The 16,380-nt window shown below is 44.3% G+C and overlaps 1 protein-coding gene and 1 long non-coding RNA gene across 5 annotated transcripts in view; one reads left to right on the top strand and one right to left on the bottom strand.

The window, feature by feature from the left end:
* Positions 1 to 13,628, bottom strand: part of Map4k3 (mitogen-activated protein kinase kinase kinase kinase 3) — a 143,164-nt gene extending 129,536 nt beyond the window's left edge. Inside the window, exon 1 of one of the 4 annotated variants that reach the window (XM_060363879.1) lies at positions 13,255 to 13,628. In XM_060363879.1, the coding sequence (XP_060219862.1) occupies positions 13,255 to 13,350 (96 nt within the window). In that variant the 5' untranslated portion in view covers positions 13,351 to 13,628. The remainder of the gene's footprint in view (positions 1 to 13,254) is intronic. The other 3 variants (XM_060363882.1, XM_060363884.1, XM_060363886.1) reach the window with 3 other exon arrangements.
* An 82-nt stretch (positions 13,629 to 13,710) lies between these two features.
* On the top strand, positions 13,711 to 15,441 carry LOC132646319 (uncharacterized). Its single transcript, XR_009584480.1, has 2 exons — positions 13,711 to 13,919; positions 14,496 to 15,441. It is a non-coding gene; the product is annotated as an uncharacterized LOC132646319 (long non-coding RNA).
* Positions 15,442 to 16,380: the final 939 nt, after the last annotated feature.

The following is a 16,380-nucleotide window of genomic DNA, read 5'->3' as shown; positions in this document are numbered from 1 at the left end:
CAGAGACATATATGCAGACAAAACAAACATACACATAAAATAATAAAAAATTAAATTAAAAGATAGGAAAATACAAAGAACACAGAATAATAAAGAGAAGTGAGACAGGGATACAGAAAGTAAAAAAAAAAAAAAATGCATACCACTTCACAATTTTCTAGGGCTAATGAAGAATGTTACTTGCCAGATTAGAGAAAAATAAGTATTTCTTCTTAAATGTCACAAACAATATTGTGAAAAACTTCAGGACACCAGAGATGAAAAAGGAAATTTCAAAGTCAATCAGGAACAAAAAGACAGATTAGACAGATTAGATAAACTGGCAGTAAATTTCTTAGGAATATGCAGAATACAAAAAAAAAAAAAAGTCTCAGCAAACTACAATGTGGTAACAAAAACAAAGCAAAGCTGTTTGGGGGTGGGGCTAGGTTTACCTCACATGGTTCCTGACTTCAGAAGAAAAAACCCTACCAAACATTTTCTCAGCACTGACTAGTGCAGGAAGGAGTAAGATGCCAGGAGGAAGAGCAAGCCATGAAACTGAGTCAGCATGAGGGCATCCATGAAAGATGACCATCTGTAGAATAGAAAGGTCCATGTAGCAGCCTGGAGCATTTGTGAACAGTACAGAACCGAAGTAAAACACAGCACACACAAGCAGAACACAGGGAGTGACCAGAGTTGCCATGCATGCAGGCAACCTTCAAAACTATAAAAAAATAAAAGCTAGAACTTTGAGTGGTGGGGAGGAGAAAAATCAGCAAGAAATCTCACCAAATACCAACCAACAGCTTCCCAAGATCAGTAAGGCAAGACTGGCACTAATGAATTTGTAATGCACTACAGAATAAATTAAATGTGCTCCTATTTCTTTTCAAAGACACATTACGCTTATTTTCTGTGGGGGAGGGTGCATGTCATGATGTGCTTATGGAGGCTGGAGGGCAGCTTCCAGGTCAGTTCTCGCCACCACAGAGACCTCAGGCTTGGTGACACAAGCCTTTGCCTGCTGAGCCATCTGGGCAGCTCTGCAAATTCTTAACCGGCACTCACCTGTGCTCAGACTTCTGAAACACTATCTACCTCGTTCCCCAGTGTGCCTCGTACAAAGAAAAGTTGGCAATTTTCTTTGCCCACTTCACTCCCAAAGGGGTGACTGTGTGTGTGTGTGTGTGTGTGTGGTATACGTATGTATACACATGTTCACACAGCATGCACATATGTGTCTTCCTCAGACACTTTCCCCCTTCTTCTGTTGAGACAGGTTCTATCACCACACCAAGAGCTCACCAACTGGGTTAGACCGTCTAGCCTGCCAGCTCCACGGACCCTCTGTCTCAGCTTGCCCCGCACTGGGCTCACAGGTGCGTGCCCCTGAACATGGCTTTTGTGTGGATACTGGAGGAATCTGAACTCAGATCCTCTTGCTTCCTTGGCAAGCAAATTAGAAGCTCTCTAGCCAGCCTGCACACTCACTCTTCTGAACGACTTCGTGGTTCTTTACACACACACACACACACACACCCAACTTTTCTTTAAGCTTTAAATCAAGATTAGTGTTTCCAGGAAGTCTTAAATTTCTGAAGTTTAAAGCTTCATTGTTGTCCTCCAAGTGTTTCACTTCTACTTTGGAAATGCTACTTAGATGTACAGTATATTCATGCTTTGTTTCCTTGTATCAGAGCATAAGCTGCTCAAGATCAGGAAGGACACAGTGGGCTTCCTAACCGAGCCAGCATTGCTGTGCTACTTCTGTTCCCTGTAAGGATGAACCAACGTTCAAGCGCATTTTTCCTTCCAACGCTCAAAAAAGATGAATTCTGCAAAATGTGCACATATAAATATAACTGTATCTCACATACAAAAATAAGCCAAGTGTATAAGGCCATTGTTTTCATCTTTGACATTACAGAAATGGGTTTTTTTAAATAGTCATTTTTCTAGTCTTTTCATTTATGCCAATTTTAAAAGGAGTCCATATGCTCATGGCTAAAAATGAACAAGGTTAAGCCAAAGGAGGTCAGACATCATTAGCAAAGCAAGGACTTTAATAAGAAATGAAATCGTGGCTCACAAAATGACTAATGTGCTGCCTTAAGTATCCCATAATTACCTTCTTGCTGTAGTATCAGCAGAGTAAGCTAGGGAAAAATTTATGAATTAAAAAAGGAGGCAAAATTATTGATGAGTTTTTTTTTTTAAAGCTCTAAATAAATAGATATATTGTACTCAGAGATGAGAAGATTCAATGATGGTAAGATCTTAATTCTCCATAAACTGATCTGCAGATCTCACACAATTCCAATCAAAATCCCAGTAGGCTGTGTATGTGATAAAATATTGCAAAATGATACTCTAAGATTTTTTTTTTTTTTAATGAGTGCATGCACAACCTGGTAAAAGCAGGCTGAGCCTTAGTCTGTTGTGCAGACAGGAGATGGCCACTAGGAAGGGCTGAGTGCTGGACCCCTGAGCCTGCTCTGTACTACCTGCCACCTTCCTAAGTTTACAATGATTTTTAATTAAAAAAAACTATAAAAATTCAGTAAGTTTTTATGTTTACTTTCAAAAATGATCCTAAAATATGTATTTAAAAGCCAAGGATGGAAATAAAAAAGGCAATTTGAAAAGCAGAACAAGGCTGACAGACACATACTACCTGATTTCAAGACTTTCAAAACTACAGTGACCAAGAGTGAGGTAGCCATGAAAGCCCAGAGCACAGCTCAGCAGAGAGAAGCAAGCCTGCGCAGAGTCCAGATGTGTGCAGCTAACTGATTTCCCCTGAGCGACCACGAGAGCCACCTCAGAAGGCATTCCTCGGTGACAGAACAAACAAGAGTGGCTACGGGCTGGAGAGGGCTGCACTAACTGTGGTTTAGTTGGGGAACACGAGGGAACTTCCTGGAATGTTCTGGAAACGTATGGAATGTTCCACCTCCACAGGAGACTGGGTCACACAGCTGTATACATTTGTCAAAAACTACGTAACTGAAACATATGTAACCTGTACTTTACTACAATTTACAGACTTATCTATTTATTTATATGTGAGTGTGCCTGCCTAGGTATGTGCATCATGCAGGTGCAGCTGCCCTCAGAGGCCAGAGGCTGTCAGATCGCCTGCACTAGAGGAGCTGCCTCATGGGGGTCCTGGGAACTGAACCCAGGTCCTCTGTCAGAGCAGTGCAAACTCTTACCTGAGAAGCCATCTCTCCAGCCCCACGTAATTTTTTAAAAATATACAACAGTACGCAAATTTGTAAAATATTTGTACCTAAACACTGGAAGAAAATAGATCATGTTAAACTTTTATGGCAGAGTAAAAACATGTCACCTAAAAACATGTCCACTAACCCTTTTAGGAACACTCTGAATCTGCACCAGTGATCCAGAAGGCCAGTACTTTTCTCGTTTCCCTAATGTTTCAGTACCTGGAAGGAACTGATTTTGTCATTTGGTCCTTTGTCATGTGGGCCTTCAAGGGACTGGGGCTCAGCCCCTTTTATGACTCTTTGCCTCTCTGCTGTGATCGGAACAAGCCTCCCCCTGCCACACACTACCACAGCCATGACATACTACTGCACATTCACAGGCCCAGAGGAACCAGACTAAGCGTCCAGGCATGGAGACCTTTCAAACTATGAGCCAAACCAAGCTTTTTCCTTCATTAAGTTGGTTCTCTCATGCATTTTGTTACAGTGGCAAAGTGAAAACGCATATCCTAGTTTATTCCAAACAACCCTGCAGCACAGTCCCAATACCCCTGAAACTTCCTGGGATTCTTTTGGTCCAGGAAATCAAAACTATTTTCAGAACAATACAAAAATGCTATTGCCACCAAGACTGTGCTGACGTGCCTTAGCACAGATCAAGGAAGAAGACACATGGTAACTAGCACTCACACATTCTTCCCTGCCACACACTCAAAGGGGAAAAAACTTTTTACCAAAGAATGTCTTTGTTGGAATACGACATTACGATTTTTATTAAATCTTGACCCTGGTATACATGCTGTTTCATATTCTATGTGACGAAACTGAACGTATATACAAGACACTTCCACAGCACCACAGCTCCTCTGCAATTATGAGTTACAAGCTGAACTAGCCACTTTTCCATGGCATAGAGTTTTACTCAAAATGACTACAGATAAACTGGGTTGTTGATAACTGGGTATGGAACAGACATTTCCTTGAAAATGAAGTAAGTGCATCTGTCACATCAATGAAACAACTGATGGACAGCATTTGTGGCAGCCAATGCACTCTCACTTCAAAGCAGAATCAGACTCCTGGGAAACAGTTTAAGACCTTTCTAAAGACAGAACATAAGAGCCTGTTTGTGGAGTTTGAACAAGACCCAGATAACAGGTTGAAACCTGCATTCTTCCGAATGGCCAAAGCATGGTGATAAAAGAACCATGCAGGAATAACAAAAGCAGAGAGTCTGGGACAGAACTTGAACAGAACAGTAACAGCATGCAGACTGACCTCCACTCTCCAGCTCCACATCACAGTTAACCCTTAGGAAGCCACCACTTCTCAAGTGGCAGAATATCAGAGAAGAATATACATCACCAAGTACTTGAAAAGTCTATTCTCTTTTCCAGCTCCGTAGGCCCACAACTTCTTCATATTCTTCAGCCAAACATTGCCACAAGTCACAGAAATAGGACTGAGACTCTGTGTTCTTTTTAACCAAGAGTAAACACATTTTTTCAAAAGGTACAGTAATGCCACACCTCGTTCATTTTTTTTTAAAGAATTTATTTTTCATTAAAATATGATTTATTATGACAGGTTTATTACTAGCAATACTTTTAATATCTCAGATATATTTGCTAATAGGGTAAACAGCAATGGCTATCACTAATATATACAACTTCGGGATTCTCCAGCAAGTATTTCTGTCCTTTCTCTCAGATCTATTCTCATGGCTGTCGGAATACTGCAGGGCACTGCTAGCATCGTTACTCCACAGGAAAGCCCTCTGTGCGCCCAGAGCTCATGTTGTATGTAACCCATGTCTGCTGGCTTTCAACAAGTTTGGCCCTGCTTAATCCAGCAGGTCTTTTTTCTGCATGTTCCATCCACACGCCTTCCATGCTTGTCCATCTCTCCTTTAGTTTTCAAACCATTCACTCAGCTGCATGGCTGCCTACCTTCATCCCCTACCTTCTCCAAGCTACCTAAATCTTACTGGTTCTTCAAAACCCCTAAGCAAAATGGACAGAGCCTTGAATGTCAGGCATAAGCATGTATTCATTAGCAGTGAAGAGAGTGTTCAGGCAAAGAAAGGCGGAAGATTTATACAGAAAAAAATCTTACTACTTCAAATTCCTAACAAGAGTTTAAGCAACATAACAACAAAATGTCTTACTGAAAACCAGTCATGCAATTTCAGGACAAAGACTGGGAACCCTAACCTATAATCTCAGGTTGAGGTAGTTGCAACAGAAACACAGCCTCTTCCAGATTATAAAAAAGAACTGTAAAAAACCAAACAGCAAAAAGAACACATGATTCCAGTTCTTGACTTTAAGGGTTTTTTTTTTTTTTCCTATTGCTGAGAAAAGTCCTTTTCCTAAAAACTCAATCATATTTTAAAGTAGCAACATGTACAAAGAACCTAGCAGTGAATTTATTAGAGTTGAGAATCCCTTATCAACTGTGAACCAAAATATTTGGGATTTCTCCAAACACTGGAATTATTTCATATACATAGAAATTCACTTGTTTCATACGTACAGACAGCCTAGAGGAAATATTACTCAATGTTTTCTCAGCATACCTGCATTCATCCAATGAGATCAGGATTGATTTTCCCACTTGCGACATCAGTCAGTACCACACCACTTTGTATTTTGTACTTCAGACTTTTGGATTAGGGGAATTTCAAACCCACTTTTAGCCACTAAATCTTGGCATAAAATGACAATGACTTCTACTGTAAATAGCAACTCTGAGCCTTGCTTAATATACAGAAAAGACACTAAGCCTACTGACTTACTTAGGCCTTAAGATCTGTAATGCCTAAGTCCTTCTGTACCCACTAATGCCAGAGCCGTGGGCCTACCCCACACCCACTCCTCTTCTGTGAGTCCTGCCAGTTTAAAACAGTGATCTTTCCTTCCACTCATGTGCCTATCATTCCTCTGTTATCACTGTACTTCTTCTTTCCAGATACTGAGACTCTGAGACTATCAGTCACTTTTTTTAGGCCCTCAAGATACAGCATGAGTTTAAGCAAAATTGTTCTGGATTTACACTCTAGCAAGACATGACACGTAGTGACATATGCTACAATAAGAAAATAAGGAAAAAATGAGAAGAGTTGAACTTTCTATGAATGTGACCAAATGAAAGCTTGGTGCTTGCATGGATGGGCTTCTCTGAATGCTGAGAGCTGCCAGACACACAGAGTGATCTCCGTGGTGGGTGCTGGGTTGCTATAAGGAACCATTTCACATGAACATTCTGAGCAGATGCTTAAATCCCAGGAGAAAGAAGCCTTCCTCTAAGTTAACAATATTTTCTTGGGATTTATCATTCTAAATAATTATTCACTTTTGGTGCCAGTGTTTAATTCTAATTTACTTGTATTCCTAATGAAGGCTCTCAAATATTCTAGTTCTACAAACTCTAAATCTTTTCCAGAAAGACAGACAACGGCTGGAGGGTAACAGACAGACTCATCTAAACTTGCAAATGCTAACTATAACACTAAGTTTTTGATTGGACTAACCATGTACCCTCAGACATAATGGAAAGGAAAAAAAAAAAAAAACCATACAGATTCCAGGAAGAAAAACAGAGATTCTAGGTAGAGACAGGAAGTGCAGAAGCAAAGGTTAGTGTGAAAGGGTAGCTGGAAAAATGTATAGACACACTAGCAGCTTTTGGCCATGACAGCCCCAACACTTTCCCAAGCATCACCAGTAGAACTAAAGAGCCTAAGACCCATACAGAGGAATGAAGAAACTGGCCTGGGGTCAGGGAGCTGGTAGGCGGTAACAGTAGGCAGCCTGGCTCTAGAACCACGCTCTTTAAATTGCCATGGTGCTACAGAGAGGTCAGCTGGGGAGAGCACAGGGCATCTAGGAGTCTTGAAGCTAGAACAAGGTTCACTGTGATAAAATGAGGAAACCAATAAGGTTTTGGTCTCAAACTTTGATAACTAAAAGTGGGCATACATTTTATGGTACTATAAATCCCTGTCATTTTTACCACTCACAGTCCCTAATAAACCTGCTTTTATATTATAGTTATTCAGTGTTTGATGGCTGTTCAGTCATTTCTCACAAGAGAATTTACCCTATTCATCTCAATACAAAATCATGCATTTGATGTACAATTACAGAGAGCACATGGACCAAGCAAAGACAGGAGGCAAACACCCTCTTCGAGGAATGAAGTCTGACAATCTGATTTTGTTTGCTGGCTTTTTAAAAAGCTTGCTAGAGAAATCACCCCCAAATCTGTTTCCCTGTTCCTTTCTATCTCAGACAGCCCCTAATGCTGAGGAATGCAACCTCACCGACTTCAGATGAGTTTTAAGTTCGTGACCATTTCCTCTGGTCTCTGGGCTCTCTAAACTAGTGGTTCTCAACTCTTCTAATGCTGCGACTCTTTAATACAGTTCCTCATGTTGTGGTGATCCCAAACCACAAAAGTATTTTTGTTACTACTTCATAACTGTAATTTTGCTACTGTTATGAATCATAGCGTAAATATCTGTTTTCTAATGGTCTTAGGTGACCCCTGTGAAAGTCATTCAACACCCATCCCATAGAGGTCACACCCCACAGCTTGAAAACCACTGCTCTAGACCCTGCCTTCCTCAGAAGTGAAAGTGAGCAGAACTCCAGGCGGCCATAGTCCAGTTTCTTCAGTGCTTAAACTCTGCACATTCTCTATCAGAAGTAAGAAGTAACAACAGTTGTCACCAGGTATGGTGGCAGAAGCCTGCAATCCCAGTACACAGGAGGCAGCCTAGGCTAAGACTGCCTATCTCAAAAACAACAAACAAAATACCAACAAAACTCTGAGATTAAAATAAAAAAGGTTTTTTTTTTTTCAGTGTTAAGTATATTGAAAAACTGTTCTTTGTTGACATTAATCTGGATGCCTTGAAAAATGCAGTCACAAGGAAGCCAACACACGTTCTCAAATACATACACACTGATTTTCTGACTCTAGTACCTATGTCTCAGTGTTTTCTCCTGTCCAATTTCCTATCTATTTCAAATCTAATATAGGTGGCCACATAAGTATGGCTTTGGGGCTTAACCACCCTGCAGCCTTCACTTCTGAGGGAATGACTTCCAAATATATGTAGATTTAAAAAAAGGAATGTCAACATTTCTAAAATATGTCCTATAAGACACTAGTTCTGAAGAGAAGCAATAGGCATCACAGAGAAAAAGTATCCCCACTTAAAGTTTGCCGGGTCACACAAAGTTTAGCAGCAGAAACCTTTATTACTGCTGTTGCAGGTCATGGGTGTGGAGGTCAAAGGGCAACTCTATGGTGTGCATTTTCTCCTTCCACCTTTACGTGGAATCAACCTTAGGCTGTGAAGCTTTTTTTACCTTCTGAGCCATCTCACACTTGAGTGTCTACGCGGCTTTCCCTGAAGCATCCAACCATGCTTAGACATCACCTGTGCAGATTGTGACTAATGCCTGAAAGTCTAATCCAGAAGTCAGAGATGGCTCCAATGACTGAAGCCATAGCATACAGTCAAAACTGAGGCAAAGCGCTTAGAACTCAAGGGTTGGGCACAGGGCTGGGGACAGCCATGAGACTACATAATAGGTTTCTCCAATCAACCTAGAAAAGTGAAGACTTTAAGGGTAGGAATAATTTGAACTAGCTGGAAAAGTGTTTGCCTATAAAAAAGACAATATAACACATGCAGATATGGCATGCAGAAAGTATGATCTATGTAGAACTTCCCAATTTTTCCAAGACAGTTCTTCCAATGACAAACCTGTGGTCATGAGCCTCATGGAGAATGTAAAGAATGCTTACATGTATGCCAACTTTTGACATGTGGCACAACATAGTCATCTAAAAAGTTCACACTTAAGAACCACGGAATAAATTACTAAAGAAAAAGATCTTCCCCCCTCTCCATAACCTGGAGTACGTTTATGATTAAGTATGTTTATGATTTTGTGTTTGGGTTGCATTCATAGCTATCCTGAATCACATGGGGCTCGTGGCTGGACATGTTTGCTAGGCCATTTCACATGATAAAAAACAAACACATCAAACAGAAGGCTTCTTAATTTCAGAGCACTCCATGAGCCTCCTGGGACCCAACCACAGAGCTCCACTTGCCAGTCTTGCAGTTTCTAAGTAATGCTGGTGCAGATGCTTCACGGCTGATAAACTCTGTGCAGAGTTATGTGGCACTTAAAGGGTAAGATAATTTCTCTTTTTAAAAGTGTATCTTCAAGTAGTCTCCAACAGTGCAGAACAAATGCACAATTGCACAGGCCCAAGAAAAGAAAAGAACGGAACTTATTCTGGGGTAAAACTCAAGTCGTTCACTTAGCACCCAAAACCCACAAGGACCTACGATGGCAAGAAGAGCCTTCCACAAGTTAATCCTGAGATGCTAAGTGCATTTTCCAAGCTGCACAGCTGCTGGATCCTAGATCCTAGCACCCCTGTTCTGCTGTCTGTGAGCAAGCTACAAATACAGTAACTGTGTTACTGCAGTGGGTGGGAGGTTTTCAAAACAAAAACCCCTCCAAACATCAACCTCCCAAGAATTACTGTGATTACTCTAACTTATTTACTTAATAGAAACATCCCGTTCTTAGCACCTACTTGCTGAGAGCTTGAAGAGTAAAGCTCATACACCAGCTGAGGGAAGCGAGACTCACTTCTCCCCAACTATCAGCAGCACGTGTGTCAGAAACATCTAACAGCAAAACCAATGTGGAAAATGTGTATCTTCACTGCATGACTTGGTCGTAGGCAAGAAGGAAGTCTGAGCTTTGGGCTGCTTAGCAGGCTGGAGGTATGATGCCAGACACCAACCACACTGTGGTTCTCCGCTTTGGGTCTCTGGCGGGTGGGAATCAAACACCTATGATCTGATGTTCACTGGCAGGCTATGAAAGCAAGTGAGGCCTGGCTGCCTATCAGAAGTGGGGAGTTACCAAAAGAGCCACACGAACCTCAGAGTGTGGGGACAATCCAAATGTTAAAGGCAGAGCATGCCTCTGTCTCTTCCTGGAAATTCAGTGCAGCATAATCTGTCCACGTTTACAGAGACGGTGCCTCCCACTGACGGAGAACCCACCCAGACTCCAAACCGGTCAACTGTTACCTCTGCCACCTACCAACTGCACAAAGTTATTTAAGCCTCCCTATGTCTGCTTCTTTAGTTGCATCTACCTCACAAGACTGGAAGGGAACTCTCAGTAAATGCCTGCCAGATGATAAGTACTCCAGAAATGTTAGCTAGCATCAATCATTAATGGCTAACAGGATTAATCACTCTGTTGTACTTCGATTACATTCAGATGTCCTTAGAAAAATCACAGGTCGGTTACTACACCTATATTTCGTGTGTTTGCTTTGGGACAGTCTTATTCTGTAACCTATACTCACATATATGCCAGGCTGGCCCTGAACTTGTAGCCAGCATTCTCCTGCCTCAGCTTCCCAAGAGCTGAGATTACAGACATGTGCCACCAAATTGACTTCTTTGTTTTGTTTTGTTTTTAAAGATTTATTTATTTTATGTATATGAGTGTTCTATCTGCATTTACATCCACCAGAAGAGGGAATCAGTTCACATTATAGATGGTTGTGTCACCATGTAGTCGCCAGGAATTGAACTCATGACCTTTGGAAAAGCAGACTCTGAGCCATCTCTCCAGCCCCGTTTTGTTGTTTTTAAATATAGTAAATGCATGGCTAATTATTACTATCAAGGATCTACCAGTATTTACCAATAACCTGGGCACAAAACCATCCTTTGCTACATAACAATTTCAAAGTCAGTCAAAACACCCACACACGCACACATACATACTTGCAAAAACTTACTGTATACGTTGCCACTCAGGAGATATAAAATTAAACTTTTCAACTACTATAATTGGACTCCTCCAGACAGTTATTAGCTCCTTGGATTTGAGTACATTTCTACCATTATTCCTACCAGGACTAACCCCAACAGCCTAGGAAAGGGAAGTGCCCCTTCCCTTCAATACACCCTCAATACACCCTGGACATCATGACAAAGAGAACTTTTTAAAGTCTAAACATTTACTTTATTGTGTGTGTGTGTGCACGCGCACGCGCGCGCACCTGTGGAGGCCAGAGAATAGCCTTGGAGTTGGTGTTCTTGTTATGCTTTTGGTGTGTTCTAACTCAAGCAAGCCTGGGCCTCTGCCCAGAAGTTCAAATCTAAATTGGACACAGTTATGCATGTCTACACATCTACCATTCAGGGGGCATAAGTGGAGGATTATGAGTCTCAGGCCAGCATGGGATACATAGCATGATCTTGTATATTGAAAATAAAAAAAGAAAGAAATGAAAGGGAGCTGGAAAGACAGCTCAGCAGTTCAGAGCGAGCTGTTCTCCCAGGACTGACATTTGTTCCCAGCACCCATGCCAGGTGGCTCACAATTGCCTGGAACTTCAGCTCCAAGAGATTAGATGTGCGCTTCTGGCCTTCATGGACACCTTTGTGTGAACACCCAAGCACCCAACACCTTTTAAGAAAGAAAGGACAAACTTGTAACTAATTTCTCTCCCCTTGCATGACTCCTGTAAGTCCCATATCTAAAAGGTCGATGGGAACCAGGGGCCACAGCCACCCTCTTGTGGCTGCTCAGAGAATCCTCTCTGTGGCTGGCCTCTGAATCATGCTCCCCTATGTGGCATCGCCCCATCTCTCCACAAGCCTGAGCAACACCAGGTTGTGGCCAGAAGCTGAGAGACTGAAGCACGACCAATCAGATCGGCCTGTTCTGTGCCGGCAGCCCTCCCCATCCTCTCTGCAGCACAAAATACAACGGTAATAAAATGACTGCTATTTAATGTTGTTCTTCTCCCCCCCCCCAAAAAAAAAAAAAAACCAAAAAACTGACTTCAAATAAATCTGGTCTATTCCCACCTTTAGTTGTCAGAGCTCAAGTTCGCCAACACACGCCTGCTAAGTTACACGCTACAGCTATGCTCAGTACACCTTTGTCAACAGAGGAAAATGGTGTGATATGGGAAAGAGACAAGCATCTCACTCACAGAAGACCTGCGGCACTGTACTGCTACCTCATTTTACGCGGTCCACTGATGCAAGAATAAAAACCCACTGCTTTAGCAGCGTTTAAAAAGAAGGAAAGACTAAACTTTCCAACGTAATACTAAGTTTCTGTAGGCATCCTCAGGTGTTCTGTGAAACAGGAGTCCAACTTCAGTTACCAAGTAAGTAGATACGCGACTAAATCAAGACTGCTGCCACATTTGGCACCATCCACCTCCCTTCTTGGCAGACTCCGCGAGGCCAAGAGTTGAGCTGGCCTGGGAAGAATGATTTATCTTCCCACATTTAGAAGTGGTCCCTTTGCAACAGAAACACTGTGCTGCTAATGAGCTTTGAATTCTAACCCTGTCAAACCAGTACCCTTCCTAAATACTCCAGTCACAAAAAAAAAAAAAAAAGAAGAAAAGGAAAATCTGATTCCTGTGAGTCACAGACAAAAACAAACACCACCGTCCAGTTCTTTTTGGAAGAAAAAAACAAAACAAAGTTGCTTTCTTGCCTCCCCAAACAAAGTGACTGCTTGGGAAATTACAAGGAACTGACAGGCAAATGTTAAGAGGCTAAAGGCTAAGGCACAAGCAGATGTTAAGAGGCTAAAGGCTACGGCTGTCGATGGAGGCTGCCCAGCGTCAGAGCAGAACCAGCAGGCCCGGGCGGGTGGCAGCTCCCAGCCACCGGGTCCCGACAGGCACGCAGGTTTATCAAACGCCAAGCCCCGGCAGCCCGGTTCGTCACACAGACCCTGCCCAGGCAACAAGCGCCGGGGCGGCTCTGCACTCCCGGGAGCGCCGCGGCTCCAGCGCAGCCCAGCCCCGGGACTGCGCGCAGGAGCGGCCGAGGACCGCGTCCCCGGCACGGCTCCGGCGAGGACGCCGAGGGCTGCGGGTCCCACGCCCGCCCGGCTCTTTGTTCCGTCCGGGCGGCGCAGGCCCCGGGCTCGGCGGCCCCTGCCCTCACCTTGTAGACGTCGCCGTAGGTGCCGCTGCCGATGCGCTGGATCAGCTCGAAGTCCTCCTGCGGGTTCCGGCGGGACAGGTCGAAGCCCGGGTTCATGGCGGGCCCCGGGTGCCCCCCGCCTCCCTCCCGGCCCGGGGAGGGGGGGCGCTCAGGGGGGCCGCACGGAGGGAGCGCCCGCGGCCGGCCCGGCTCCGCCGCCGGTCACAATCGCCCGGCTGCACGCCGCGGCCGCCGCCGACCACGACGAGCCGCCCGGCGTCCCCGCCCCCCGCCGCCGCGCCGAGCCGGGTCACACCCACCAGGAGAGGAGCGCGCCCGCAGCCCCTCGCTCGGGGTGCAGCTCCAACATGGCTTCCGCCCGCCGCTCCGCCCGCCCGCCCGCCCTCCTCCCGTTCCCGGCCCGCGCGCCACTGCGCAGCCGCCATCCCGTTGGCCGCGCGCTCCCGGCGGGCTCCGCGCGCTCCCGGCCTGTGCGCCCGTCGGGACGCGCGGGACGCGCCAGACTCCCGGCAGCAAACTTAGACGCGCTGCCTGGGGCCCCGGCCCTGAGCAGGTAGAACTTTGAATGTGCAAGAGGGTTAGCCTCGACTCCTTAGGAGCAGGTGCAGCCGGGAGCCCCCGACCCTTCCTTCCAGGTTTTGGGGGAGGAGGTCCCCATCAGAAAGGTGAGGAAGGCCCTCGAGGGCAGTGACACTTGGCCTCTTGGGGTTGGCCTGGCCCGGGTGCGGAGAGGACCGGGGGAGGCCGGGGTGGGAGTCCGTGGAGGGCGTGGGCGGGAAGCAGTGCAGCACTAAGCCGCAGTTGACCTCTGTCCAGGGAGAGGGCTGGGTTATCAAGGCCGGGGGCGGAGGCTCTGCAAGCCTCCTGGCAGCCCAGAGAGGGGTAGGTTGCGGAGGGTGTGCCCTGGCCTGGCTCTAGTCCCACACCTGAAATGTGAACACGTGACCATCCCGAAATTCCACAGCTTCGACCTTAGCGCTCCACCCAGTCTAAGATCCGGACGTAAGCCGGCTTTAGGTCCAGACGTTGAGGACAGCGTCTGAGACAGCTGGAAGTTACCTGAGGAAGGACGTAGGCAATGGAAGGGGCGTGTTGGGTTGCCAAAAGCTGGTGTTTGGAAAACTCCGGCGGTCCGTTGGATTTTTGCTTCAAAAATACTTTCTTAATGTCCTTACGCACTACACCTAAGAACTAATGTTCTCTAATGTCTAATATTTTGGTTTGTTTGTTTGTTTTTTCAGCAACTGGATCTCATCAAGACTGTTAAGGAAAAGTTGGACAGACTACTTAGAGTTAACGGCCTCATGTTTTTAAAACTTTTTTTTATCATGTTGCTTACACTAAAATTACATATTTACTAAATTCTCAAATTGTTTTACTCCAAACCAGGTGTGGTGACACCTGCCTGCCAACCAAACATTCGGGATCCTGAGGCAGGGGCATCGCTGCAAGTGCAACAGCACTTTACTCGTGTGTCTGATTGACTGAAAGATGTTGGGAAATGGTCTTCTCTGTACCACATAAACAGGGTTGCAATTGTATGGTGTGTAGTTACCCTAAAGCATCAGGTTAATGTCACAGCGTTACTTACATTTCTGCCCCGGGAGGGCACATCGCGGAATTAATTTAGGATAAACCTTAGGCTATGCTATCTTGAGCTACTCCCGACCATGCATCTTTTCCCCAGCTTCTTTCTGCCTGTTTGAAAGCACTAGCAGGGGCTGAGGAACAGGCCTGCCTTCTGCCTGTGCTGTGGGTGGAGAACTGTTTGTCTTCTTTAGGCCAAACATGCAGATAATTAGTCAGTCCTGGATCCAGATAAGAAGATATAAGTATCCCAAATCGGAACCAGCTCTGCTTGCTTTCTCTGCCCTTTAAAAAGCCAAGTTTCCAGGACTGAATCGCTTGCACCAGAAAGTTCTAATGGTTTCACTGTTTTGTTTGCTGGGATTATCATCTCTGCAGATAACCCAGTGTTTGCATCACTAATAGACTTCTTTCAAAGGGAAAAGACATTTCAGCAGGGTTGGAACAGGCTTCCACGTGTTTTTGTTTGTTTGTTTGTTTTTTGTTTGTTTGTTCCATTTTGGCAGGAACTACTTCCTTTTTCAGAAAGACAGATTTTCATGTAAGGGTTTAATTTGCCTTATGGGTTTAGGCCATAAATAAAAAGGTCTTTTGTAATTATCTGCTCACAAGGAATGAAAATACTTTGTTCCTTTTTGGGATCTAACCATACTGATAAATACAATGCTTTGTGCCCCTCCTCGCTCCCTCTAACAAGCTTCTACTTTGCTACAAGTAACACTCAGATCAGACTCTTGCTTTGAGTAAGGGGTGGTTAGAAGCACCCTTAGAAATCATCTGGGTTTCACTCTTAGATTGACTGTTGCTTGAATACTTCCTGTGAAAGGAGACTCACTGCTGTGCAAAAGACCTTATCATAAATACAGCTAGTGAAAGTTTCTCCATCATAACGAGGAGAAAATAGTAGTGTCTTCCAGTACCAAGTGCTTACAAGGAGCCGAGAACTTCCCATCTGATTTAATTCACACAGCAACCTGATAGCCTAGGTCATATCTCCTTTTTCTATTATCTCCTTTTTATGGCATCACAGGCTGATTAGGCCACTCAGGGTCACACAGAAGGCTCAGTTTTTAACAGAAGCAGCTAGATAGCAACGGCTACCTCTGTAGCCACTGGTCTGTTCTGGTTATATACCGTATTCTACGATACACCATACATAATTTGTGTGATGCTTTTTTTAAGTTAAACTGATCTGCAGTGGTCTTAAGCTGTAATTATTAGATTCTGTAACAAGAAGAGCTCAAACACCTGCCATCCAGCATGCAAACTGCAAACTTGTAGCATCACCAACAACCCAATCAATATATGGGCTTAAGACATGAACAGACAAAAGAAACACAGATGCCAAGTAAACATATGAAAAATTGCCCATCCTCCCTAGTCATCAGAGAAATGTGAGTCCAAACTACACAGAGATCCCATCTTACCCGTCAGAATGTCATCAAGAAAAGAACAAATTCTGGCATTGAATGTGGACAAAAGGGAGCCCTTATGTGCTGGTAGGGATGTAAACTAGTCCGACCTCTATGAAAATCGGTG

Source organism: Meriones unguiculatus, chromosome 1 (assembly GCF_030254825.1).
Source record: "Meriones unguiculatus strain TT.TT164.6M chromosome 1, Bangor_MerUng_6.1, whole genome shotgun sequence".
In the NCBI taxonomy this organism is placed as follows: domain Eukaryota; kingdom Metazoa; phylum Chordata; class Mammalia; order Rodentia; family Muridae; genus Meriones; species Meriones unguiculatus.
This window is presented reverse-complemented; position numbering and strand designations above follow the sequence as displayed.